We start from the raw sequence: 26,949 nt of genomic DNA on the forward strand, positions 1-26,949 counted from the left end.
GAGTAAATTCTGGACTGTAGAAATCTCTGTATTTGCATTTAGCATGTTGTGCCTTTGACTGTTACATGTAATCCAGTGTCATACCTACCAGCTGCTGGTGGCTGGTTTGGTTAATCTTCAGACTGCACGTACTGTGGTTTTATTCTCTCTGATGAATGTAAATCACCCTCTTCACAAGCAAATGCTTAACATTTCTTTGTTGATTTTCTTATAGCTAGTTTATATGGTTTTATGATGGACTGATTTTTATTTATTTATTTACAAATTGAATTAGGGGAAAACATCTATACTTCTCTAAGATTCATACCATGCCCAATTCCAAGGGTTTAGAGAAAGTACAGTACTTTCTTCCTATATTTCCTTTATTCACTTATTTAATTGGCAGGCCCCAGAGCAGCGTAGGTAAGAACACAGACTCTGGAGTTGGGTCGTCTGGACTTAAGGGCTTGGTCCACCGAGGAAATGTTGCTGGAGTCACTCAACTCCTCTGAACCCTAGGTTTTCTTCTCCTTAGTAGAATGAGGATCATAATGTGTTTGCTTCATGGAATTATTATAGAGACTAACTAATAGGATATTGATAAAGGCTTTAACACCATATGTCTGAGAGGGAGCATAGTCTAGGTTTTTTGTTTGTTTAATAAATATATCATGGGAGGGATGAACAGCTTCATTTGTTTACGTCTTTAGAAGTTCCAAATAACAAATAAGCAAGAAATTATTCCAGAATATCCCTTATTTTTGGTTGAGGAGCAATTTAATGAAATATGAATTTTGGGTGCTGTTTCTGTGATTTTTTTCTTATGTAAATTGTTGACAGTGACAACTTACTTTAGACTTCCATCGTCATCTGTGTATCATACAGTACTGCGAAATTGTGACACTCTCAGAACAGCACAGCTTGGCAGATCATGCCTGCCAGGTGACCCTCAAATGTGACCAGTGTTACCAAAGGTTCAGTTTCTGGTTTAGTTTTTACTATTTTCCAAATTCCAGATCTTAATTTCTGAATAAACAGCTCACGTTTTAGAAATAATTGATGTAAGGATTTTTAATGAACATATAATATACATTCATAGAATTTATTTCTTTGGAAGTTAACAAAAATATAGTGACACTACAATGATATTTTTCCTCCTAGCCAAGTATTTTTCCTGAAAATTATTTTTAGATGATGTAGTGTGCTTGTGCACATATGTGGTGAAGGGTGGGAGGAATAGTAGAGACCCAGGACACAGGGATGGAGAGGAAAGCAGTATGGAAGGGAGACAAATAACTGATAAGGGGAGAGGTGGAATTTTTGTCCAAGAGAGCAGGTTAGTTTCTCACACCTCTTTTCCTCCTCCTCCTCCCCCTCCCTCCCCTCCTTCCATCACCCACCCCTTCCCTTCCCTTCCCCTCCCTTTTTTTCCTTCCTTCCTTCCTTCCTTCCCTCCCCTCCTTCTCCTTCTTCTCTTCCTCCTTCTTTCTCCTCCTCGTCCTTCTCCATCTCCTCCTTCTCCCTCTTCTCCTCCTCCCTCTTCTCCTCATCCCTCTTCTCCTCCTCCCTCTTCTCTTTCTCCCTCTTCTTCTCCCTATTCTCCTTCTCCCTGTTCTCCTTCCCCTTCTTCCTCTTCTTCTCCTCCTCCTTCCTCTTCTCCTTCCCCTACTTCCTCTTCCTCCTTCTTCTCCTCCTCCCTCTTCTCTTCCTCCCTCTTCTTCTCTTCTCTCTTCTTTTCCTTCCTCTTCTCCTCCTCCCTCTTCTCCTCCTCCCTCTTCTCCTTCTCGCTCTTCTCCTTCTTCTCCTCCCTCTTCTTTTTCCTCTTCTTCTTCTTCTCTTTATCTTTCTCCTTCTCATTTTTCTATCTCTTCCTCCTCCTCCTCCTCTTCTTTTTTCTTTTTGGTTTCTTGCTGGCAACAATCTTCCCAACTTACTTACTTATTTATTTGTTTGTTTGAAGGAGTCTCGCTCTGTTGCCTAGGCTGGAGTGCAGTTACGCGATCTCAGCTCACTGCAACCTCTGCCTCCCAGGTTCAAGTGATTCTCCTGCCTCAGCCTCCCGAGTAGCTGGGATTACAGGCGCCTGCCACCACCTCTGGTTAATTTTTCTTTCATATTTTTTTTTGTAGAGATGGGGTTTCGCCATCTTGGCCAGGCTGGTCTCAAACCCCTGGCCTCAGGTGATCCACCCACCTCAGCCTCTCAGAATGCTGGGATTACAGGCGTGAGCCACTGTGCCTGGACAACCTTCCCAAGTTCTAAATGTTGTGAATCTTTATGTTCAGTCCTGGGCCATTTCTTCTCAGTGTGCAAACTCTCTGAAGGTATTCTCACCACTCCATGACTTAATTACCACACAGGTGCTGATACCTCCCCAAATGTCCATCTCTACCCCAGACATCTGCTCTGAGTGACGGAATTGTTTGTCCTATCATTCCATTGACATTTTCCCCTGGATGCATCAGAAGTGACCTAGACCTACATAGCTTTATCTCCCCTGTATTTGCATTTAGGATGTTGAGTCTTTCAACATTCCAGGCTATTCATCCTGCTACACATGCCAGGAACCTGGGAATCACCTTTGACTCTTCCCTTTGTTTCATTCCTACTTCTAGCCCATTATCAGGTCCCCCCAAGTATACGTCACTCTTCCTCCATCCTCCCTTTCCACAGCAGTCAATCTGGTCCAAGCCACCATCATCTGTCACCCAGACTACCATAGCCATCTCCTAACTCGTCCTCCCACTTGCCATCTTTATTCTGCACACAACAGCCTGAGTTCATACACACACGTGCATTCATTCATATTTTGCTTAAAACTGTTCAATGGCTTCCCATGGAACTTGGAGTCTGATATCTTCACAAGTGTGTGCAGGACCCAGACAATCTGACACCCCTCCTGTTTGTCATCATGCCTTGCACCACTCTTTGCCTTGTTCCTTATGTTCCAGCCCTCATGGTCTCTTCCTGATAATGAGTTAAACTTTTTCCTGCCTCACTATTCTCTTCCCTTTGCCTGGAAAATTCTTCATTTCACCCTTAAAGGATCTCCTCCCTACTCATCCCTCAGGCCTTCATTTAAATATCACTTCCCTGATAAGAATTTCCTCACCACTTCCTTCACTTCCTTTATAACACCTGATAGTGTGTTTATAACTCTCACCACAATTTGTAATATCACTTTCTGAGGTTATTTAATATTTGCCTTTCCTTCTAGACCAGGGGTGTCCAATCTTTTTGCTTCCCTGGGCTAGATTGGAAGAATTATCTTGGGCCACACACAAAATACACTAACACTAATGATAGCTGATGAACGAAAACAAAAATCACAAAAAGATCTCATAATGTTTTAGGAAAGTTTATGAATTTGTGTTGGGCCACATTCAAAGCCATCCTGGGCTGTGGGCTGGAAAAGCTTGTTCTAGACTGTAAGCTCCATGAAGCCAGGAACTATAATTTAAAAAAAAAAAAAAGGTTTTATTTTTTAGAGCAGATTTAGGTTCTCAGTAAAGTTAAAAGAAAGATACAGAGACTTTTCTTATGCCCCGTGTTTCCACAGGCAGCTGCCCTCAACAGAGTGGTACATTTATAACAATTGATGAACCTACATTGACACATCATTATCACCCAAAGTCCACAGCATGATTTTTTTTTTAAATTCACAATCATGTACCTAGTCCTCAAAAGGTATCCAGCGCATAACATTCTCAGATGCCAACTTGCTTAGATATTGCAAATGTACCTCAAACTTTGTGACTTTTTTATACCTTCAAATCTCAGGCTTCTTTCAGTTTCCTTCTCTTGTTGTGTTAAGTGCCCCTCAGAACACAACTCAGATATCTGGGAGTCATCCTGGACACATCCCTTCCCTTCACCCATGGCTTTCTATTGATATTTTAATCCATCGACTTCTTTATTTTCTTCCATTACTAATGTTACTATCACCACATCATCAACTCCAACATGATTGCCACCCTATACTAACCTAGTCTAAGCTACCATTATTTTCCACCTGAAATTATAATATCCTCCCAACAGATCCAATTGAAATACACCCTAGATACTCTCTTTTCTATTGTTTTTTTTTTTGCCTTTTTAAAAATTGTACAAATTTACAGGGTACATGTGCAATTTTGTTACATGTGTAAAGTAACAAAAGTCAGGACTTTGAGGGTATCCATCACCCAGTTAATGTATATTGCACTCATTAAGTAATTTCTTATCATCTACTCCCTTCCAATCCCCTCACTCTTCCAAGTCTCCATTAATTGTCATTCTACTCTCTATGTCCATGTGTGCACATTTTTTTAACACCCACTTATGAATGAGAACGTGGGTATTTGCCTTTCTGGGTCTAGCTTATTTGAGTTAAAATAATGACCCCAGTTCTAATCATGTTGCTACAAAATACATGATTTCATTCTTCTTTACTGCTGAATAATAGTCCATTATGTATATATGCCACATTTTCTTTATCCATTCATCCATTGATGGACACTTAGGTTCCTTCCATTTCTTTGCTGATGTGAATAGTGCCGCAATAAGCATGCAAGTGCAGATGTCTTTTTGATATATGGATTTCTTTTCCTTTGGGTAGATATCCAATAGTAGGATTACTGGATCGAATGGTAGTTTTATTTTTAGTTCCCTGACAAGTTTCTATACTATTTTTTCATAGAGGCTGTACTAATTTACATTCCCACCAACAGTGCATAAGAGTTCCCTTTTCTCTGCATCCTCGCCAACATCTGTTTTTTTGTTTGTTTGTTTGCATTTTTAAGAATAGCCATTCTGACTGGTGTAGGATGACATCCCACCTGGGTTTTAGTTTGCATTTCTCTGATGATTAGTGATGTTCAGCATTTTGTCATATACCTGTTAGCCATTTGTATGTCTTATTTTGAAAAATGTCTATTCATTTCCTTTGCCCAATTTTTAAGGAGACTATTTGATGCTTTTCTTGTTGTTGAATTGTTTGTTTCTTGCATATTCTGGATGAATGAGTAGTTTGATGTCAGATGAATTCTTTGCAAATATTTTCTTGCATTCTACAGGTAGTCTCTTCACTGTGTTGATTCTTTCTCTCACTGTGCAGAAGCTTATTAGTTTAAATAGGTCTTGTTTGTCTATTTTTGTTTTTGTTACCTGGGTTTTTGAGGTCTTAGTCATAAATTCTTTGCCTAGACAAATGTTCAGAAGAGTTTTCCCTAGATTTTCTTCTAGTATTTTTATAATTTTGAGTCTTTTGTTTAAGTCTTAACCCATCTTGAGTTGATTTTTGTACATGGTGAGAGATAGGGGACCAGTTTTACTCTTCTGCATATGGCCATCCAGTTTTCCCAGCAACATGTATTGAAGAGTGTATCCTTTCTCCAATGTATGTGCTTGTTGGCTTTGTGAAAGCCAACAAATATGGCTGTAAATATGTAGCTTTATTTCTGGGTTCTCTATTCTGTTCCATTGATCTATTCGTCTGTTTTTATACCAGTACCATGCTGTGTTGCTTACTATAGCCTTATAAGAGAATTTGAAGTCAGGTAATATGATGCCTCCTTTTATTTACCCCTCAGGATTGCTTTGGCTATTTGGACTCTTTCTTGTTCCATTTGAATTTTAGGATTGTTTTTCCCTAATTCTGTGAAAAATGACATTGGTATTTTGATATGAGTTGCATTGAATTTATGGATTGCTTTGGGCAATATTGTCATTTTAACAATACTGATTCTTCAGATTTTTGATCATGGGCTGTTTTTATGTTTGTTTGCATCATCTATAATTTCTTTCATCATTGTTTTATAGTTTCTCTTGTACAGATCTTGTACACCTCCTTGGTTAAATATATTTTAATTAGGTATTTTAGGTAATTCAATGAGGTATTTTAATTTTTATGTGGATATTGTAAATAGGATTGCCTCCTTGATTTGTTTCTTAGTTAGATTGTTACTGGTCTATAGATATGCTACCAATTTTTGTACATTGATTTTACATGCTGCAACTTTACTGAATTCCATTTATCAAATAAGAGTTTTTTGTGGCATCTTTAGGTTTTCCTTGACATAAGATCAAATTGTCAGCAAACAAGGATAATTAGACTTCATTTTTTCCAGTTTAGATGCCATTTATTTCTTTCCATTGCCTAATTTCTCTCACCAGGCCTTTCAGTACTGTAATGAATAGGAGTGGTAAAAGTAAATATCCTTGTTTTGTTCCAGTTCTTACAGAGAAAGTTTTCAACTTTCCCCATTCAGCATAATGTTAGCTGTGGGATTGTTGTATATGGCCTTTATTATTTTGAGGTATGCTCCTTCTATCCCTTGTTTATTGAGAGTTCTTATTATGAAGCGATGCTGAATTTTATCAAATGCTTTTTCTGCACCTATTGAGATGCTCATATGGTATTTGTTGTTGGTTCAGTTTTTGCGACGTATCACATTTATTGATTTGCAGATGTTGAACCATCCTTGTGTCCCTGATATAAAACCCACTTAATTCCTGAAAACATGCAGCCTCCCTCCCAAGACTGAACCAGGAAGAAATTGAAAACCTGAACAGAGCAATAACAAGTAGCAAGACTGAATCAGTGGCCAGGTGCGGTGGCTCATGCCTGTAATCCCAGCACTTTGGGAGGCCGAGGTGGGTGGATCACTTGAGGTCAGGAGTTCCAGACCAGCCTGGCCAACATGGTGAAACCCCAACTTTATTAAAAATACAAAAATTAGCTGGGTGTGATGGTGCACACCAGTAATCCCAGCTACTCAAGGAGGCTGAGGCAGGAGAATTGCTTTAACCTGGGAGACAGAGTTTGCGATAAGCCGGGATTGTGCCACTGTACTCTAGCCTAGGTGACAGAGTGAGACTCTGTCTCCAAAAAAAAAGGATTGAATCAGTAATAAAAAGTGTCCCAACAATGAAAAGCCCAGGATCAGATGGATTTACAGATGAATTATACCTAACATACATAGAACTAATATCAATCCTTCTGAAACTGTTTCAAAAAAATCAAGGAGCAGGAAATTCTCCCTAACCGCTCTATGAAGCCAGTATCACCCTGGTACCAAAACCAGACAAAGACACAACAAAAAAGAAAACTACAGACCAATATCCCTGATTAACATAGACACAACAGTCCTCAACAAAAATACTAGCAAACAAAATGCAATAGCACCTCTATCTATTCTGTACTTTGTAGCCAGTGTGTTCATTTCAAACATTAAGGTGACCATGTCAATCTTTCTATTTAAAATCCCTTAATGGGGCCAGGCACGGTGGGTCACCTGAGGTCAGGTGAGCCTGTAATCTCAGCACTTTGGGAGGCCAAGGCAGGTGGATCATCTGAGGTCAGGAGTTCAAGACCAGCCTGGCCAACATGGTGAAACCCTGTCTCTACTAAAATTATAAAAATTAGCCAAGCGTCATGGCAGGTGCCTGTAATCCCAGCTGCTCGGGAGGCTGAGGCAGGAGAATTGCTTGAACCCAGGAGGCAGAAGTTGCAGCGAGCCAAGATCATGCTGCTGCACTCCAGCCTGGGTGACAGAGCGAGACTCCATCTCAAAAAGAAAAAAAAATTAAATACATAAAAAAAAAAAATAAAATCCCTTAATGGCTTTTCATTGCTTTTAAGTTAAATATGGTGCTTTAATTTGCCAAAGTATCCGAAAATCTGGGGCCTCCCCTCTCACCAGCCTCATTATAAGTGAGGCTGCCCTTGTACTCTTGCTTGCAGTCACACTGACCTTTGTGTTGCTTGCCTGTCCGCACATTCCATTCCACCACAAGATCTTCCACACGTCCTCTTCTTGGAATGCTCTTTTCTCTTTTTCTTTTTTTTTTTTTATTATACTTTAAGTTTTAGGGTACATGTGTACAACGTGCAGGTTAGTTAAATATGCATACCTGTGCCATGTTGGTGTGCTGCACCCATTAACTCGTCATTTAACATTAGCTATATCTCCTAATGCTATCCCTCCCCCCTCCTCCCACCCCACAACAGGCCCCGGGGTGTGATGTGGAATGCTGTTTTCTATGCCTGGCTCTCATCCTTTGGATCAGGGCTGTCCAATCTTCTGGCTTCCCTGGGCCATAGCAGAAGAAGAATTGTCTTGGGCCACACATAAAATACACTATAATACTAACAATAGCTGATGAGCTAAATTTTAAAAATCACACAAAGAAATCTCATAATATTTTAAGAAAGTTTATGAATTTGTGTTGGGCCACATTCAAAGAGCTGTCCTAGGCCGCATGTAGCCCGCAGGCCGCGGGTTGGACAAGCTTGCCAGATCTAAGGTCAGGTTCACTTCTTTCGATCATGTTGTCTGAGTTCCTTGATTCAACAATTTTACTTCTATAGGTACTCATCCTTTCTGTACTCCCAGTATAGAAGCTTTCCCTGTGTGTGGGAATTAGATGGTTGCCTCTGTACTCCACCGACCATATGTTTCATGACAGCAGGCATCTCACTTGATTTTTGTTACCAATTTTCAAATTTTACATAGAGCTCAGTAAATATTCATCAAATGAATGAATTAATAAATAAATGATAAATCTCAGTCAGTAACTGGGTTTTTACATACCAAATGCCTATCTACAGGGTGCCTCACATTTGCTTCCTAACAGTCTGTTTACTTTTCTGCAGCTATATAGTTTAAGTACTAAAATGCTACATTACCAATCCCTGCTGCTTAATCTAGTAGTAAATATTTACTGAATGCATGTAAGGCCAAGAATCTGCTCCCAACTAATCCTTTCTTGCTTCCCTTATTTTGTGCTTTTCTAGCCTTTCTATCAGCTTTGCAGTTCCAACTTATAGTGTGCTGTTTCTCTCACCACCCTTCAGCAGACTTAAAAAAAAATGAGTTAAACAATGTTAAATCATCAAATAAAGTGGTTCAATAAAGATGATACAGAAACCAAACACTTCATTCAAAGAACTTGATATGGTTGTAGTGTTAATAAATATATTTTAAATATAATCCATTGCTCCCATTTTAAAACTCCTCAGATTAGGCAAAGAGTACTTAGATATAATATCCAAAACATGACCTATTAAAGAAAACAGTCCATCCATTGGAGTTAATTAAAAGTAAAACTTTCTGTACTTCAAAAGAAGCCATTAAGAAAATGAAGAGACAGGCCACCAGCTGGGAGAGAATATTTGTGAATCAAGCACAATTGTATTAATAGGATTTGTAGTAAATCATACCAATCCTAACAAAGGACTTGTATCCAGAATATATATAGAAATCTTATAACTCAATAATAAGAATACACAAAACCTGATTTTAAAATTGGCATAACAGCTGGGCATGGTGGCTCACGCCTATAATTCCAGCACTTTGGGAGGCTGAGTTGGGTGGCTCACTTGAGGTCTGAAGTTAGAAACCAGCCTGGCCAACATGGTGAAACTCCATCTCTACTAAAAATACAAAAAAATTAGCTGCACGTGGTGGCAGGCGCCTGTAATCCCAGCTACTAGGGAGACTGAGGCAGGAGAATTGCTTGAACCTGGGAGGAAGTGGTTGCCGTGAGCCGAGATTGTGCCACTGCCCTCCTGCCTGGGTGGCAGAGCAAGATTCCGTCTCAAAAAAAAAAAAAAGGCAAAAATTGGCAAAATACTTTACCAAAGAAGATACACAGATGGCTAATAAAGTGCAATCAAGGATGTTACACATCATCGGTCAGAAAAATACAAATTAAAACCATAAGAAGATACTACCTTACACACAATAAAATGGCTATAATTTTTAGACAGACATACCAAGTGTTGGTGAAGCTATAGGAAAACTGAAACCCACATGTATTACTGCAGGCAACGTAAAATGGTGCCACCACTTTGGAAAATAGTTTGGAAGTTTCTTCAAAAGTTAAACATAAACTTACCATAGCCTAGCAATTCTACTCCTGTGTATCTACCCAAGAGAAATAAAAGCTTATGTCCCTGCAAAGATTTACACATAAATGTTCACAGAAGCATTATTCATAAGAGCCCAAAACTGGAAACTGTGCAAATGTTCATCAACTAAGGAATAGATAAAATGTGATCCAGTATTACAATGGCATATTATTCAGCAATAAAAGGAAACAAACTACTGCCACATACTCCAACATGGATCAACCTGAAAAACTTTATGCCAGGTGGAAGGAGCCAAACACAGAAGACTCCATATTGTGTAATTCTATTCCTATGAAATGCCCAAAACAGGCATCTTGATAGAGACATAAAGTAGCTTAGGGGCTGTCTGGAGGTGAGAGTGAGAAACGCCTGCAGCAGGCATGGGGGACCTCATGGGCTCGTGGAAATGGTGCAAAGCTAGATTGTGCTGATAGTCATGCAACTCTATAAATTTAATAAAAATGAAAATAATCAGCCTCTAAAAAGTACATTTTCTACCTGATGACTTCTAACTTTGCTATTCTGCAGAATAACCTTTAGCAGCTCCTAGTCCATTCACGTAAGTGTAATTCCCTCAGCATAGCATATGAGGCCCTCACTTAATGTCTTAGTCAGGGTTCTTGAGATAAACAGAACCAACAGGGTGTATGTATGTGTGTGTGTGTGTGTATATACATATATATATATGGACATATATGTATATACAGATATATATAGAGAGAGATTCCTTAAAGAATTGGCAGGGTGCTGGCAAAATTCCCTTTTGCTCAGAAGGTCAGTCTCTTTTTTCTGTTGAGACCTTTCACTGATTAGTTGAGGCCCAGTCACATTATGGAAGGTAGTCTGATTTACTTAAAGTGCACTATACTTTTAAAAAAGTTTAGTATTTAATTTTAGAATCAGAGGGTACATGTGCGTGTTTGTAACATAGGTATATTGCTATGTACAGAGATACATAGGAATTTACCTATGTACGTTGTTACATAGGTATAATGGTGGAAATTTAGATTCTAATGAACCCATTACCTAAATAGTGAACATTGTACTTGACAGGTAATTTTTCAACACTAGCTCCCCTCCTGCTCTCCTTGCTTTGAAGTCCCTGCTATCTATTATTTCTGTCTTTATATCTGTGTGTATCCACTTTGCTTGGCCCCCACTTACAAATGAGAGTATGAAGTATTTAATTTTCTTTTAAATGATGAGGATAATGACCTCCAACTTTATCCATGTTGCTGCAAGAAGGACATGATTTCATTCTTTTTCGTGGCTATATAGTTTTCCATGGTGTATATGTACCATATTTTCTTTTTGCAGTCAACAGTTGACAGACACTTAAGTTGATTCCATGACTTTGCTATCGTAAATAGTGCTGTGATGAACATGTGAGTGCAGGTGTTTTGTTTGTTTGTTTGTTTTTTGTTTTTTGTTTTTTTGACAGAGTCTTGCTCTGTTGCCTAGGTTGGAGTGCAGTGGCATGATCTCGGCTGACTGAAACTTCTGCTTCCCAGGTTCAAGCAATTCTCCTGCCACAGCCTCCCAAGTAGCTGGGATTACAGGTGTCCACCACTACGCCCGGCTAATTTTTGTAGTTTTAGTAGAGACGGGGTTTCACCATGTTGTTCAGGCTGGTCTCAAACGCCTGACCTGATAATGATTTCTTGGACAGATGCGGTGGCTCACACCTGTAATCCCAGCATTGTGGGAGGCCAAGGCAGGTGAATCACCTGAGGTCAGGAGTTTGAGACCAGCCTGGCCAACATGGTGAAAACCCATCTCTACTAAAAATACAAAAATTAGCTGGGCATGGTGGTGAGCACCTGTAACTTCAGCTACTTTGGAGACTGGGGCAGTAGAATTGCTTGAACCCAGGAGGCGGAGGTTGCAGTGAGCCGAGATTGCACCATTGCACTCCAGCCTGGGTGACAAGAGCAAAACTTCTCAAAAAAATAATAATAATAATAGTAAATATAATGATTTCTTTTCCTTTGGGTAGGTATCCAGTTGTGGGATTGCAGGGCTGAATGGTAGTTCTATTTTTAGTTTTTGGAGAAATATTCATGCTGTTTCCCAAAGGGGTTGAACTAATTTATGTTCCTACTAACAGTGTATAAGCCACGTCCTCACCCACATCTTTTATTTTTTGACTTTTTAATAATAACCATTCTGACTGGTGTGAGATGGTGTCTCATTGTGGTTTTAGTTTACATTTTTCTAATGATCGGTAATTCAGAGCATTTTTTAATGTGTTTATTTGGCTGCTTATATTTCCTCTTTTGAGAAATGTCTGTTTATGTCCTTTTTTCTTTCTTTTCTTTTCTTTTTTTTTTCAGGACCAGAGTCTCACTCTGTAGCCCAGGCTGGAGTGCAGTGGTGGATCATAGCTCACTGCAGCCTTGATTTCCCAGACTCAGGCAAAATTTCTGCCTCAGCCTTTAGAGTAGCTGGGGCCACAGATGTGTGCCACCATGCCTGATTAAACTTTGAATTATGTGTAGAGACAGAGTCTCCCTATGTTACCCAGACTGGTCTTGAACTCCTGGGCTCAAGCAGTCCTCCTGCCTCGGCCTCCCGAAGTACTGGAATTATAGGCATGAACCACCATTCCTGACCCTTTGACCGGTTTTTAATACAGTTGTTTGTTTTTTTCCTGTTGAGTTGTTTAAGTTCTGTGTGGATTCTGGATATTAGTCCTTCATTGGGGGCATAATTTGAAGATACTTTCTCCCATTCTGTAGGTTGTCTATTTACTCTGTAGATTATTTTGCTGTGCAGATGCTTTTTAGTTTAATTAAGTCCCATTTCTCTATTTTTGTTTTTGATGCATTTGCTTTTGGGATCTTTATCGTAAACTCTACCTAGGCCAATGTCCAGAAGAGTTTTTTCTAGGTTTTCTTCTAGGTCTTACATTTATATCTTTAATCCATCTTGAGTTAATTTTTGTACATGGTGAGAGATAGAGGTGCAATTTCATTCTTCCGCATATGGCTAGCCATTTTTTCCAGCACCATTTATTGAAGAGGTTGTCATTTCTCCAGTGTTTATTTTTGTTAACTTTGTCAAAGATCAGTTGGTTGTAGGTATGTGGCTTTATTTTTGGGTTCTGTATTCCATTCCATTGATCTATGTGTCTAATTTTGTACCATTACCATGCTGTTATAGTTACTATATCCTTATATATAAGTCAGGCAATGTGATGCCTCTGGATTTGTTCATTTTGCTTAGGATTGCCTTGGCTATTCGGGCTCTTTTTTGATTCCATGTGAACTCAAAGTGTAGCAATTTAAATGTTAATCTCACCCAAAAACAGCTTCACAGAAACATCTGGAATAATGTTTGACTAAATATGTTGGCACTATGCCCCAGCCAAGTTGATACATAAAATTAGCCATCACACATAATGAGAAATATTTATGAAGCATATAGTGCACCCCAAACTTACCCCAGTATTTCTTTTTACCCTTAACCTATAGTACACGGTCAGATCTTAATACTCCAGTCAACTCTTCTCTGCCCCTCCCACACAGACCCACGATCTCCTGCTTCTGTAGGTTGTCTGTCTTGTTCACCTACCTGAAATATTTGCCTCCTCATCTCTTTATCCTTTATTCCCACATGTCTTCATCTTTGAAATTTTTAATTATCCTTCCTGGAATATCTTAAAGATGCTTCTAAAACATGTAACTTTTTAAAATTTGGAACCCTACTTGGTTTTATTATAATTCTTCAGTCATCATCTTTTCTCCTGTCAGACTGTAAACACTGTCAAGAGAAACATGTGCAGTAGTACTCCTGAAAATATCAAATGGAAAACTTTAGAAATAAACAATGTATAAGTTTAGATTGCATGCCATTTTGAGCAGTGTGATGAAATCTCACGCCCTGCTACTTTGTCCTGCCCAGGATGTGAATCTTCGCTTTGTCCCCCTGGCCCGTGCTGTATAGGCTGCCTACCTGTTAGTCACTTAGCAACCATCTTGGTTATCAGATTGGTTGTCATGACACTGTAGTGCTTTTGTTCAAGTAACCCTTATTTTACTTAATAATGGCCCCAACACACAAAATTAAAGATGCTGGCAGTTTTAATATGTCAAAGAGAAGCCATAAAGTGCTTCTTTTAAGTGAAAAGGTGACTATTCTCAACTTAATAAGAGAAGAAAAATACTGTATACTGAAGTTGCTAAGATCTATAAGAACAGCAATTCTTCTGTCTGTGAAATTGTGAGCAGTATGTTGTTATAATGGTTCCATTTTCTATTAGTTACTAGTTTTAATCCCTTACTGTGTCTAATTCATATGTTAAATTTTAGTATGTATCACAGTATGTATGGATAGGAAAAAGTGTAGGGTTTGGTACTATCTGTGGGGTTCAGGCATCCACTGGGAGTCCTGGAACATATCAGCCATGGATAAGGGAGGACTACTGTACTACAGAGTACCTTAGATATGGTGGTAACTCAATAAATATTTATGGACTTATATATTTATGCACATGTGGTCTATTATGTTCACTGTCCATGTGAGTTGAATTCATACTTTTCTAGGTAGTTTGCATTGGGAAGAAGATTATGAGGCTGAATTAATTAGTTATGAGAAGATTATAGTATTGATGGCATAAAACACTGGCTCTCTCTCAGAAACCCTTAAGGATGAATTAACTAATTACATTTTCTATGGCTCAGGCTTACTTTTGATGTCAGTACACCATGTGACTTTGTCTCTCGGTCTGGACTCACATTAACTACATTCCTGGCATGTCACACTGAGGTACTAATTTGCAGTGATAATAACTGTCTTATAATCCAAAATATTCATTTTTACAGATCAGCTTGGGAAGACACATTATCATCAGAAGATTTCTTGGTGGGCATGTGCTCAAAGGTTTAATTGCCAGAGTTTGTGGTAAATCCTAATATTATGATCAATCTTGAGTTCTCTCAGAGCTGGGTTGGACATCCCTCTTTGATACTTTTACAGCCTTATGATTATCTCATTGCCCTGAAGATACTATCATAATTGCCTGTTGTCTGTAGCACAGGGCCTGGCACATGATAGCACTCAGTAGATATTTATTGAATGAATAAATAAAGGAATGGAGGGTGCTGGTAAAATCTTCCTGTCCTCTGGATAGTGTTTGAATAAGTGTAATCTATATTTGTTCCTGTGAGTTCGTTTTTTATTCTATTGCTGATCAATCCCTTTCAACGTGCACATTCTTTATTCAGCTTATTTTATACCTTCAATCAGCTCTTGGTCTTCCCATAGTTTTGCAATTTAACACTAGAAAGATAATTTCATGGGGTTATTTTAATTTTTTCATATATAACAAAATTTAACTGATAATTGTGTGCGTATAGATGGATAGATACCCATATGTATAAGCTTATATGTATCTGTCTAAATGGTTAAGCTTATACATATAGATACTTCTCTATATGGAAATACATACATATAATGTACGTATATGTATATACATATAACCATCAACCTATCCACACATTATTAAAATATTATAGAGATAAGTATTATGGGTTTTAGATAATTCCCACATTCTTACTAGAACTGATCAGACCTTAGAAATTCTGTAATCCCAAAATATTATGCCATTATTTCTTACTCTATCAAGGCAGGAGAAACCACTCAGTGCCATGGGTACTAAAGACAAATTGTCTCAAAATGTCTCCTGTATATACCCATTTCTATAAAAGGTAAAACAATAATATCATACACACACACACACACACACACACACACACACACCACGTATATCTGCTTTAGTAGGTACATAGACTCCCCAGCAGGATATCGAAGAATTGGTAACAACTGATGCCTTTAGAGGAAGGAAACAGAACTAGAAGAAGTTGGAGGGAGACTTACTTTTCAGTGTATTCCTTTTTGTGCCATTTCAGTTTGCAGTGTCTTATCCCTTACTCAAAAATGAATAATTAGCAAATCAGTAAATGTTCCTTTCACCTTAAAAACAAGACTTCTGACTGGGCGCAGTGGCTCATACCTGTAATCCCAGCACTTTGGGAGGCCGAAATGGGTGGATCACAAGGTCAGGAGATCGAGACCATCCTGGCTAACACGGTGAAACCCCATCTCTACTAAAAATACAAAAAATTAGCCAGGCGTGGTGGCGGGCACCTGTAGTCCTGGCTACTTGGGAGGCTGAGGCAGGAGAATGGCGTGAATCCGGGAGGCGGAGCTTGCAGTGAGCCGAGATCGCGCCACTGCACTCCAGCCTGGGTGACAGGGCGAGACTCCGTCTCAAAAAAAAAAAAAAATTGTGCTTTCAAGGTTGTATCTCATTGCTACTGCTGTTGTGTTGGGTTATTCTGGACATAGAGAAGAAATGATCACACTTATCTCTGGTTTTGTTTTCCAGGACTTTGTTGGCATTAGGATGTCATGTGGGTATATCAGATGAACATGCTGAAGACAAGGTGAAAAAAATGAAGCTACCCAAGAAGTAAGTTGAATGACTAAGCAATATTAAATAATCTGTGTAGAGATTTAGTGCAACCAAATAACGCTTGATGGACACACAGTTGCCTTGCTTTTACTGAAGCCTTAAAATTCGGATTCAAGGCTGGGTGCGGTGGCTCACAATCCCAGCACTTTGGGAGGCCAAGGCAGGTGGATCACCTGAGGTCAGGAGTTTGAGACCAGCCTGGCCAACATGGTGAAACCCTGTCTCCATTAAAAATACAAAAATTAGCTGGGCGTGGTGGCATGTGCCTGTAATCCCAGCTACTCAGGAGGCTGAGACAGGAGAATCGCTTGAACTTGGGAGGCAGAGGCTGCGGTGAGTCAAGATCGTGCCACTGCACTCCAGCCTGGGCAACAGAGTGAGACTCCATCTCAAAAAAAAAAAAAAAAATTCAGATTCAAAAATTTAAACTAACTGAATGACCCTAGGGGTTACATTAAGTATCTGGTGAAACAATAGTTTCTATCACATTGCTGAGTGATGAAACAAAGCTCAGAATATATTTGGGAGTGTGTTATAAAAATTGTGTTATTTTCCCAGTGTGTGTTTACATGTTAACAGAGGTATCCATATTTCTAAATGATTACATATAGCTTTCTACTTTCTGCCCAAAAATCTTTATAATTTTATTTACTTTTACAATAAAAATATATTTGAGGATTAATTATGAAGTCAGCATTATTATCCACATTTTAAGATGAGAAAATTGAGGTAGATAGATGCTGTAGTACTGGTTTGGCCTGCTGTTCTACCACCTATGTCTATGATCCTGGTTCACTTAAGACCTCACCTTTCTCATCTGCCTATGGGCATTAGTAATACCTACTTAACAGGGAAGTTTTAGGTATTAAAGAAATATTCAATAAATGATAGCTGTTTCATATTACTTTCTTATTTATTTAAACTTAAGTATTCAAGCTGCTTTTCTGATGCACAGGACTTGTAAGTAGCAGGCCTGTAGATGTATTAAATAATAGCATCGAGATATAATCAAAGTAGCCACCCCATAATCTCTATCAGTCACCTCAGGCCTCATGTTACCCCAGAAAAACATAAAATCCAAGTAGAAATTGTGCTTTTGCTGTGCAAATGCAGATTTAAGCAAGTCTCTAGTTCAACAGTCTATGAACATTTTTACTCAGGTGCTCCATAAGTGAGTTTATAAAAACTGTATTGTTACCTTGCGCAGTTTTAGGTTCTAAAATTTTTCTTGAAAATTTAAATAGTTCCAAAAGATGTGATTTTATGGGTACATTTTGCATATTTATGTTTCAAAATGACACTTTTTCATCAACTTTGAGTGTATCTTATGAGCACAGACCACAGTGTTCAGATATCTGCCATCATCTGTTTAAAAATGATATAAAAATGTTGATAATGGAGAATTTTACATTATTTCATTTTCCTTTTTCAACTGTATTTTCAAATTATTTCTCCTACTGTATATTATGCTAATAATCAATGTTTTATGCTTGGCAGTCTTTGAGTACTCTATCCTACATTATAACTAAGATATGTATCTAAATTGAATTTTTAATTGTTTTTGTTTTCTGTGATCATAGTCATTAAGTTAAAATTTTCCTCCTGAGTTATCATTATATTATTTTAGTACACAGGTGCTCAAAACAACATAAATTGTTTTTAATAAAAATTCATAGAAAATAGGATGTTATTGGAAATAGCTCATAGTAAGATGGATTTAGCTATTCTTTATCCAATTACATTATGTATTCACATACAAATAATATTTATTGATAGAGTCAAGTTGGCAGAGTGGTTGCATTCTTCGTTCATATAAATAATTTTTGTTATTAAAAAGATCATTGAGTTAAGTGAACCAAAAACCATAATTGTTTGTTATGAAAAATCATATTTAATGATTTTTTTCAGGGTGACAGCTCAATTATGCCTTTGTTCAGTTTCTTGAAAGCCAAAAATTGGAATCTACCTAACTTGCAAAAGAATTCATTATCCTCTCATTTTCATTATCCTCATCCTTTCCAAACCACTCTCAGGTTTTTTGGAAAGTATCCAAAAAAGGCATTATTAAGGCTAAAACAGAACAAAACCAAAAACCAAAAAACAACAACCTGGTAATTATACCTGTTACTCTTTTACTCAGAAGGATAAGAAAGTAGAAATGTTAATTTCACATTATCTTTGACAGCATAATACATTTAATCAATTGTTTGTATCAAATGCTATGCGTGAGTGTGTGTGCATGTGTGTGTATGTATTTGGGATACAATTCAACTTATTTCATGTATAGATTCTATCTGTTATAAAATCTAATTGATAAAGGCAGTTGTCACTGTCAAAACAATCAGCTAAAACAGAATTATCTTTTGTCAAAAATATCTGGTTGTATTTTTCTGTTGAAACAAATGGGTTAATACATGTCCCCATGACAATCATCTCAATTCCAATTTCTAACTTTAAGATAGGTAGATGATAGATTGATAGCTGGATGATAGAAAGATAGATGGATGGGGCACAGGGTTTAAAAATAAGTTTGTCTCATTGAGGAACTAATGTCCTCTGCCTTGAGTATTTATTAATGCATATTCCTTGTGTTGCTCTCACAACGCAACACAGCAATTATTTGAGAGTGGGTGAAGATATGGAAAAGCTGAGACCCTTAAATGAAAACTATACTTGGACCTGCTGACAGTCTATATACTGTCTCTAAATTTGCCATGAGATATCATTTTATTCTTTCTCTGTTGACAAAAATCTTCATAATAACTGGTATTGACATGTATGCAGATCAGCGCAAGCCTAAAATGTTGGGGTTTTTAAACAACCATTTTGCAAGCAATTTGGCATCACTGTGTAAAATTGAACATTTGCACGTCTTGCTACCCAGCAGTTCCACTCATAGAGATATACCCTAGAGACAGTTCGCACCGACAAGCAGGCAAACTATCATTCATAGCAACGTTATTTGGAATAGCTAAAGAGTAAGGGGGGAGTTATAGGAGGTGGAAGAAATATTCTTCAATAAGAAAATGAATCAAGTTGGCTATAGTCTAATAATAAAATCACGGAATTATAAATGACAACATAGATGAACCTAAAAAATAATAAGGGTGTAAAAAGCATTCTACAAGGTGATGCAATGTAAAACCATCTTTGAGGCTCAAAAGCAAGTAAAACTAAAAAATAAAAACTAAATACATATTTTGGAGATACATACTTCGATAAGGACTGACTTTTAAAAATCAATGAAATTATAATTCTAGATAGTAATTATCTTTGGTATAAATATAGGCAGGGATGTAAGATGGGGAGCAGCACACAGATAGATGTAATGTTAGTAATGTTCTAATTGTTAACTTCGTGGTGGATTAATGAAGTTAATTTTATTATAATGCTTTGAAGCATACACTTTTGTAGTTATTTTATAATGATTTTTTATAATAAAAATCTGATGACAGATGTAAATCCAGATACACCATTAGTCATAACAAATGTACATGGGTTAAATTCTCCATGTGTGTAACAGAAATTGTCAGATTGGATTCAAAAAGATAATTTATGATATACAGCTATAAGAGGTACATCAATAACTTTAGAACATAGAAAAGCTGAAAATAGTAAGAATGACACACTAGGCAATACTGCTCAAAATGAAACTGACGTACTCTCCTTTTATTAGTTTCTAAATAAAACAAAATTGCCCTTAAACAAAATTAATATTAAGAAAAGAAGGCCGCTATATGGAGGATTGAGGAAACAAGCATCATGCTATAACTACTCATGTATACACCAAGTAAAACAGCTTCAAAAATCAATGAAGAAAAATACTAGTAGATTTTCAAAAAGAAATAGACAAATATGCAATCACAGTGATAGACCTAACACAAATCTCAGAAACTGATATGTGTAACAGATAAATGTTAACAAAGATTAATAAAAATATAAACACACACCAATTAAAAGCTTGACATATATAGAGTGCTGCATGCATGAAACATTTATAAAATTTAGTATCCTTTAGGACATTAGACACTGATATCGTAAAGATCATATACACTGGATCACAAAGAATAACAGCAAAAATAACAAATCATGACACATTTAGACATTTAAAAATATACTTCTAAATAGGTTATGGATCAAGCATATCATCTGGGAAATTATTTACTTATTTACCACTCTGCCTTTGTTTATTTCTAATTAAAAAGATAACCCATATTTCTTGATCTTGCTAAATGAACCTATCCTTTTTTCATACCTTTATACTCTTATAAATGGATGATTCAAAACCAGATTTTTAAAAAGCTTTTTAATATTTTGGTTTCATTTATTTTTTAGTTTGATGAATATGAATTACATATATTTATGGTATACCACATGATACTTTGAAATATATATATGCTGTGGAATGGCTAAACCAAGCCAATTAATGTATCTATTACCTCACATAATCCCTTTTTTTTTGTGAGAACACTTAAAATCAAATCTCTTAGCAAGTTCAATATATAATACCTCATTATTAACTATATTAACCATGCTGTACAATAGATCTCTTGGATTTATACATCATGGAAATTGTAAAACACAATAATGGAAAAGGAAAATATTTCATATTAAAACATGAATTGCATATATTAAGTATTACTTGGAGAAAGTAAAAGAAAATAAATTATAATAAGAGCAATATTAATGAATTTGGTGGGGGTGGGATGAAATATAAACACCAATGATGCCAAGAGCCTGTTTTAAAAACCTACTAAGCAGGGGAAAAAGACTCCGAAAAGATTGACAAAGGAAAAAGAAAAAACAATTTTGTTAGCAAACTTAGGAATATTTTGAAAAATGTAATAAATGTACATTAAAACTTTCTAAAGGTAAAAATATGGACAATTGTATAGAATAATATCAAAACTGATCCAATAAGAAAGAAAATGTGAATAGAGCTATAACTGTTAAAGGAATTGAATCAAACACACACACACACACACACACACACACACACACACACAGATCCTAAACAACTTTTCTATTGATTTCTACCAAATACGATCTCACATAAAGAGGAAGAAACACTTCACAGTTTATTTTCTGATGATATGATTTTCATATCAAAGCCCAGATCAAGACAGTATGAAAAAGGGAAATTACAATCCATTGCTATGATGAGCATAGATGCAAAAATGCTAAGGAACATACTGGCAAACACCTCAGTAGTGTATTAACAAAGTATAATATGACCAAGCTGAGTTTATTCTAGTAGTGAAAAGATAGGTTAACATTAGAAAATGTATCCATTAAATTTATGCTTAATAAAGAAGAAAATTCATATGATCATCCCAATGTGTTTAGAAGTAAATAATTCATAAGATTTTTTTATTTATAAGCATATAAACTCTTAGAAGGCAATACTCTGAGAGATTTCTTTAACCTAACAAGGGACAACAGAAACCAATAATCTATAAGGTAAAATCTCAAATTTTTCCTTTAAGGTTTAGGAATGAGACAATATAAGTCACTACTACTTGATGTATTCAATAAGGCCAGTGCAGTGAGACAAGAAAAAAAATCATGAGGCTTGGAAAGGAAAAACACCAAATTGTCATCAATAGCAGGTAATATTGCATAGAAAACTCAGGAGAATTTACAGAATTATTTCTAACAATAATAGGACGCTTGACCATTTCCTTAACCTTGCTTTATTTCTTTTTAAGTGTGCTTCTGCACTTGATGTTATTTATGTTTCATGTCCTCTAATCTGAAATATGCACTTGCTAAAGGAAAAAAATCTGTGCATCAAAAGCATCTGTTAATCCCAGCACTTTGGGAGGCCGAGGCAGGCGGATCACAAGGTCAGGAGATTGAGACCATCCTGGCTAACACGGTGTAACCCCGTCTCTACTAAAAAATACAAAAAATTAGCCGGGTGGCCGGGCGCGGTGGCTCACGCCTGTAACCCCAGCACTTTGGGAGGCCGAGGCGGGCGGATCACGAGGTCAGGAGATCGAGACCATCCTGGCTAATATGGTGAAACCCCGTCTCTAATAAAAATACAAAAAAATTAGCCGGGCGTGGTGGCGGGCGCCTGTAGTCCCTGCTACTGGGGAGACTGAGGCAGGAGAATGGCGTGAATCCGGGAGGCTGCGATAGTGCCACTGCACTCCAGCCCGGACGACAGAGCGAGACTCCGTCTCAAAAAAAAAAAAAAATTAGCCAGGCGTGGTGGTGGGTGCCTGTAGTCCCAGCTACTAGGGAGGCTGAGGCAGGAGAATGGCGTGAGCCCAGGAGGCGGAGCTTGCAGTGAGCCAAGATCGCGCCACTGCACTCCAGCCTGGGCGACAGAGCGAGACTCCATCTCAAAAAAAAAAAAAAAAAAAAAAAAAAAGACTTGCAGCACAATATCAAGAACTCCTAAAAATTAATAAAAAGATGCCCAAATAGAAAAATGAGCAAAGGATATGAACATAATTCATAAAAAACCCCTGCAGATCCAATAAGCATATGAAAGACACTCAACCTCAGTACTAATCAAGGAAATGTAAATTAAAATCACAATGAAAAGCTATTTCACCCCCACCAGGTGAGAAAAAATGGAAGACTATGTAAATTAGTACAACTACTATGCAGATCAATTTAGCCTAATCTTATAAGCCTTATAAAGTTGAAGGTGACCCATTTCTTTTCCAGAAATAAACTTTAGAGATACTTTTGTACTCATGCAAAACAAACCTGAAAAGAATATTCATTGCAGCATAGATTGCAATAGCACTGAATTGGAAACAATTTAAATTTCCACCAAATTCCCATCAATCCCTATACAGTTGTTTTTTTGTTTGTTTTGTTTTGTTTTTAGATGGAGTCTTGCTCTGTCACCCAGGCTGGAGTGCAGTGGCACAATCTTGGCTTGCTGCAACCTCCGCCTCCCGGGTTCAAGCAATTCTCCCGCCTCAGCCTCCCTAGTACAGGCGCTCGCCACCACGCCCAGCTAATTTTTGTATTTTTTAGTAGAGACGGGATTTCACCATGTTGGTCAGGCTGGTCTTGAACTCCTGACCTCAGGTGATCCGCCTGCCTTGGCCTCCCAAATTGCTGGGATTACAGGTGTGAGCCACCGTGCCCGGCCTAAATATAGTTTTTATAGATTCATGTAATGGCATACTATAGAGCCGTTAAAATGAGTTAACTATAGCTAGATAGATTCAATGGACAAATCTCAAAAATGCTCCTTAGAGCCAAAAACAAAAAAAAGCATGTTACCAAAAAGGTGATACAGTGTGATACTGTTTAAAGTTTAAGAACATAAAATATAATTCTACAGATAATTCATAGAGCCAGATATATGGAAGAACACTATAAAAATCATGTCTAGGAATAGTCAACTTCAAATTCAGAGTAATAATTCTCTGTGGGGATAAGGAGGGGATTGGAATTGTGGTGTAACAGTAGGAGAGCTTCAAGTGTCTTCACTATTTTTGATACTTTTGCATAGGACTGGAATTTTTCATAGTAATAACAAAGAGGTGATTGATAACTGAAACCAGGTTTTAATCAACTTAAAAAAAGTGTTAGTGGAAAAGAGGAGATAGGAGGAATATAACTAGTCTTTAGGAAGTTCAGGCCAGGAGCAGTGGCTTACGCCTGTAATCCCAGCACTTTGGGAAGCCGAGGTGGGCAGATCATCTGAGGTCAGGAGTTCGAGACCAGCCTGGGCAACATGGTGAAACCGCGTCTCTACTAAAAATTAAAAAAAAAATTAGCCAGGCATGGTGGTGAACACCTGTAATCCCAGCCACTCGGGAGGCTGAGGCAGGAGAATTGCTTGAACCCAGGAGGCGGAACTGTCAGTGAGCCAAGATCGTGCCACTGCACTCCAGCCTGGGTGACAGAGCAAGACTCTGTCTCAAAAAAAAAAAAAAAAAAAGTGAAGATGGTATTGATGGTATTCGTTTCAGAAGGAAATGGTGTTTAAAGAAGTTTTTTTTTTGGCCAGGCCTGGTGGCTCACAGCTGTAATCCCAGCACTTTGGGAGGCCAACGCAGGCGGATCACTTGAGGTCAGGAGTTCCAGACCAGCCTGGCCAACATGGTGAAACCCTGTCTCTACTAAAAATACAAAAATTAGCTGGGCGTGGTGGCACAACCTGTAATCCCAGCTACTTGGGAGGCTGAGCCAGGAAAATTGCTTAAACCTGAGTGGCGGAGGTTGCTGTGAGCCAAGATCATACCACTGCACTCCAGCCTGGGTGACAGAGTGAGACTCCATCACAATAAATAAATTTAAAAAAATAAAAATTTGATAAAGCATAGGAGACACATGAGCATGTTTATGTAAATAGTGGGAAGAAACCGGGGGGACAAATTTTAAAGGAGAGAGGTGATGATTGAGAGCAAGGTTTCTTATTTCCACCCTTGTCCTGGTGTCTTGAATTCTACATTCCAAGGGACTTAATACTGACTGGATTAGGGAGAACAAGACATAGGCATAACCTAGTGGATGACTTTAAAGGTGCATTCTTCTGAACATTCTGTATGGATGCACAGGCCATATAACCTAGATACAACCTAGATACACTGATAAAAGTCATAGATTAGAAATTGTCTTAGCTTTTCTTAAAATGTATTATTTAAGCAAAATATAATGTTCACAAGAAGATTAATTTTTGGTTAAAATCTTGATAAGAACCAGTATTGTTTTCTACCAGGTTTACCTCTGTCATTTCTGAGTTTGACTCTCACTTCCCCTTGCTGAAAGCATGTATTTCCTGAGTGCCAGGGTTTCATATGATACACATATGCATTTTAAGTTGCTTTTGTGTAACTATTAGAAATATGGTCGATTCCTACATGCAACCCTTGGGCTATGGTCTATGAAAGAGCAGTATCATAGCAGAATAACCTTTTCATAGCCCACAATATTTCTACTGCTGTCTCTTTTGCATATGTTTTAGAGACATTTTGATAATCGGTCAAGTTCAATATATCAATTGGAATTAAATGCTATATTCCCTATTAAAAATAGCTAATTTTTGTACTGTGCAGCCAGTGGAGCCAGAAGTCATTATCCTCAATAAACTAATGCAGGAACAGAAAACCAAACACTGCATGTTCTCACTTATAAGTGGGAGCTGAACAATGAGAACACATGGACACAGGGAGAGGAACAACACACACTGGAGCCTGTAGGGAGTGGGGCATGGGGAGGGAGAGCATTAGGAACAAGAGTTAATGCATGCTGGGCTTCACACGTAGTTGATGGGTTGATAGGTGCAGCAAACCACCATGGCACACGTTTACCTGTGTCACCTGCACATCCTGCACATTTACCCCAGAACTTAATAAAAATAAAATCTTTTTTTAAAATAGCCAATTTTTGTGTACATCCTGCACATGTACCCCAGAACTTAGAAATAATTTTTTTTTAAATAGCCAATTTCTGATATATAATAGACATAATTTAATGGAAAATTCTTAAGAAATTTTGAAGAATGGATGATTCATTGTAGTTTTTTTCTTTCCTCCTGAGCCTCTTTTTCTCCTTCCTCTCAAAACAAACAAGCAAACAGTGAAGAGCACAACACATTATCATCTATTCTTAATTTCACGCATCTTCCCTCATTTATTGCAGCTAAACTCTTGACACACTGCATAGTTTGATGAGCCTAGAGTTAAATTATTATAGCAATAAAGAAATACGCAACTGAAAAACAATCCACTCACTCCAAGAGCTTGTGGTCCTCACTATCTCATATGCCTAATTGAGTGTTTGAGATTGTTCGAAAAGCTGTAGATTTAAATGAAAATAAAATCCTGTCTGAATATTAATGGCATTTATTTAAACTTTCATTTAGCACTTATCTATTATGAAATCAACACAAAACACAGTAACTCAAAGGCTGCTTGAGTGTTTAAAAGCCTATTAGGGCTGAGCACGGTGGCTCATGCCTGTAATCCCAACACTTTGGGAGGCCGAGGCGGTCGGATCACCTGAGGTCAGGGGTTCTAGACCAGCCTGGCCAACATGGTGAAACTCTGTCTCTACTAAAAATACAAAAATTAGCCACGCATGGTGGCAGGTGCCTGTAATCCCAGCTACTTGGGAGGCTGAGGCGGGAGAATCACTTGAGCCTGGGAGGCAGAGGTTGCAGTAAGCTGAGATCGCATCATTGTACTCCAGCCTGGACAACAAAAGTGAAACTCCATCTCAAAATATTAAAAAAAAAAAAAAAAAAAGCATACTAGGATCATCTGAGAGGTTTCTAAAACTACTGCTAGGTTTTCTGCTCTTCCCAACACAGCGTTAGCCCTAATGCTGTGAAGCTACTACATGTGACAGGAAACAAGGTGGTATCTCTCAGGCATAGTAGGTCAGATAAAAGGCTGAGAATGATATGCTCGATGCATGTGTGTGTGTATCTATCTATCTATCTATCTATCTATCTATCTATCTATATATCTACGTGCACACACACACATTTAAAATGACTTTCTGAAATGAATGTATTAGATACTGAATGTGTACCCATATGTATACTGTTTACATAGACACAAGCACATGTACAAAATTCAGTTTTGTAAATATTTACCTCAGTGAAAAATGGTTTAGAAATACA

General features: G+C 37.7%; 1 protein-coding gene across 3 annotated transcripts in view; it reads left to right on the plus strand.

Moving 5' to 3' along the window:
- The window catches only part of RYR2 (ryanodine receptor 2), a 790,171-nt gene that overhangs the window by 471,245 nt on the left and 291,977 nt on the right, over nt 1-26,949 (plus strand). For all 3 annotated transcript variants that reach the window (XM_063708024.1, XM_063708025.1, XM_063708026.1), the window contains exon 23: nt 16,260-16,343. In XM_063708024.1, coding sequence (XP_063564094.1) covers nt 16,260-16,343 — 84 coding nt within the window. The remainder of the gene's footprint in view (nt 1-16,259; nt 16,344-26,949) is intronic.

The sequence above is a fragment of the Gorilla gorilla genome, chromosome 1 (assembly GCF_029281585.2).
Source record: "Gorilla gorilla gorilla isolate KB3781 chromosome 1, NHGRI_mGorGor1-v2.1_pri, whole genome shotgun sequence".
Taxonomy (NCBI): Eukaryota; Metazoa; Chordata; class Mammalia; order Primates; family Hominidae; genus Gorilla; species Gorilla gorilla.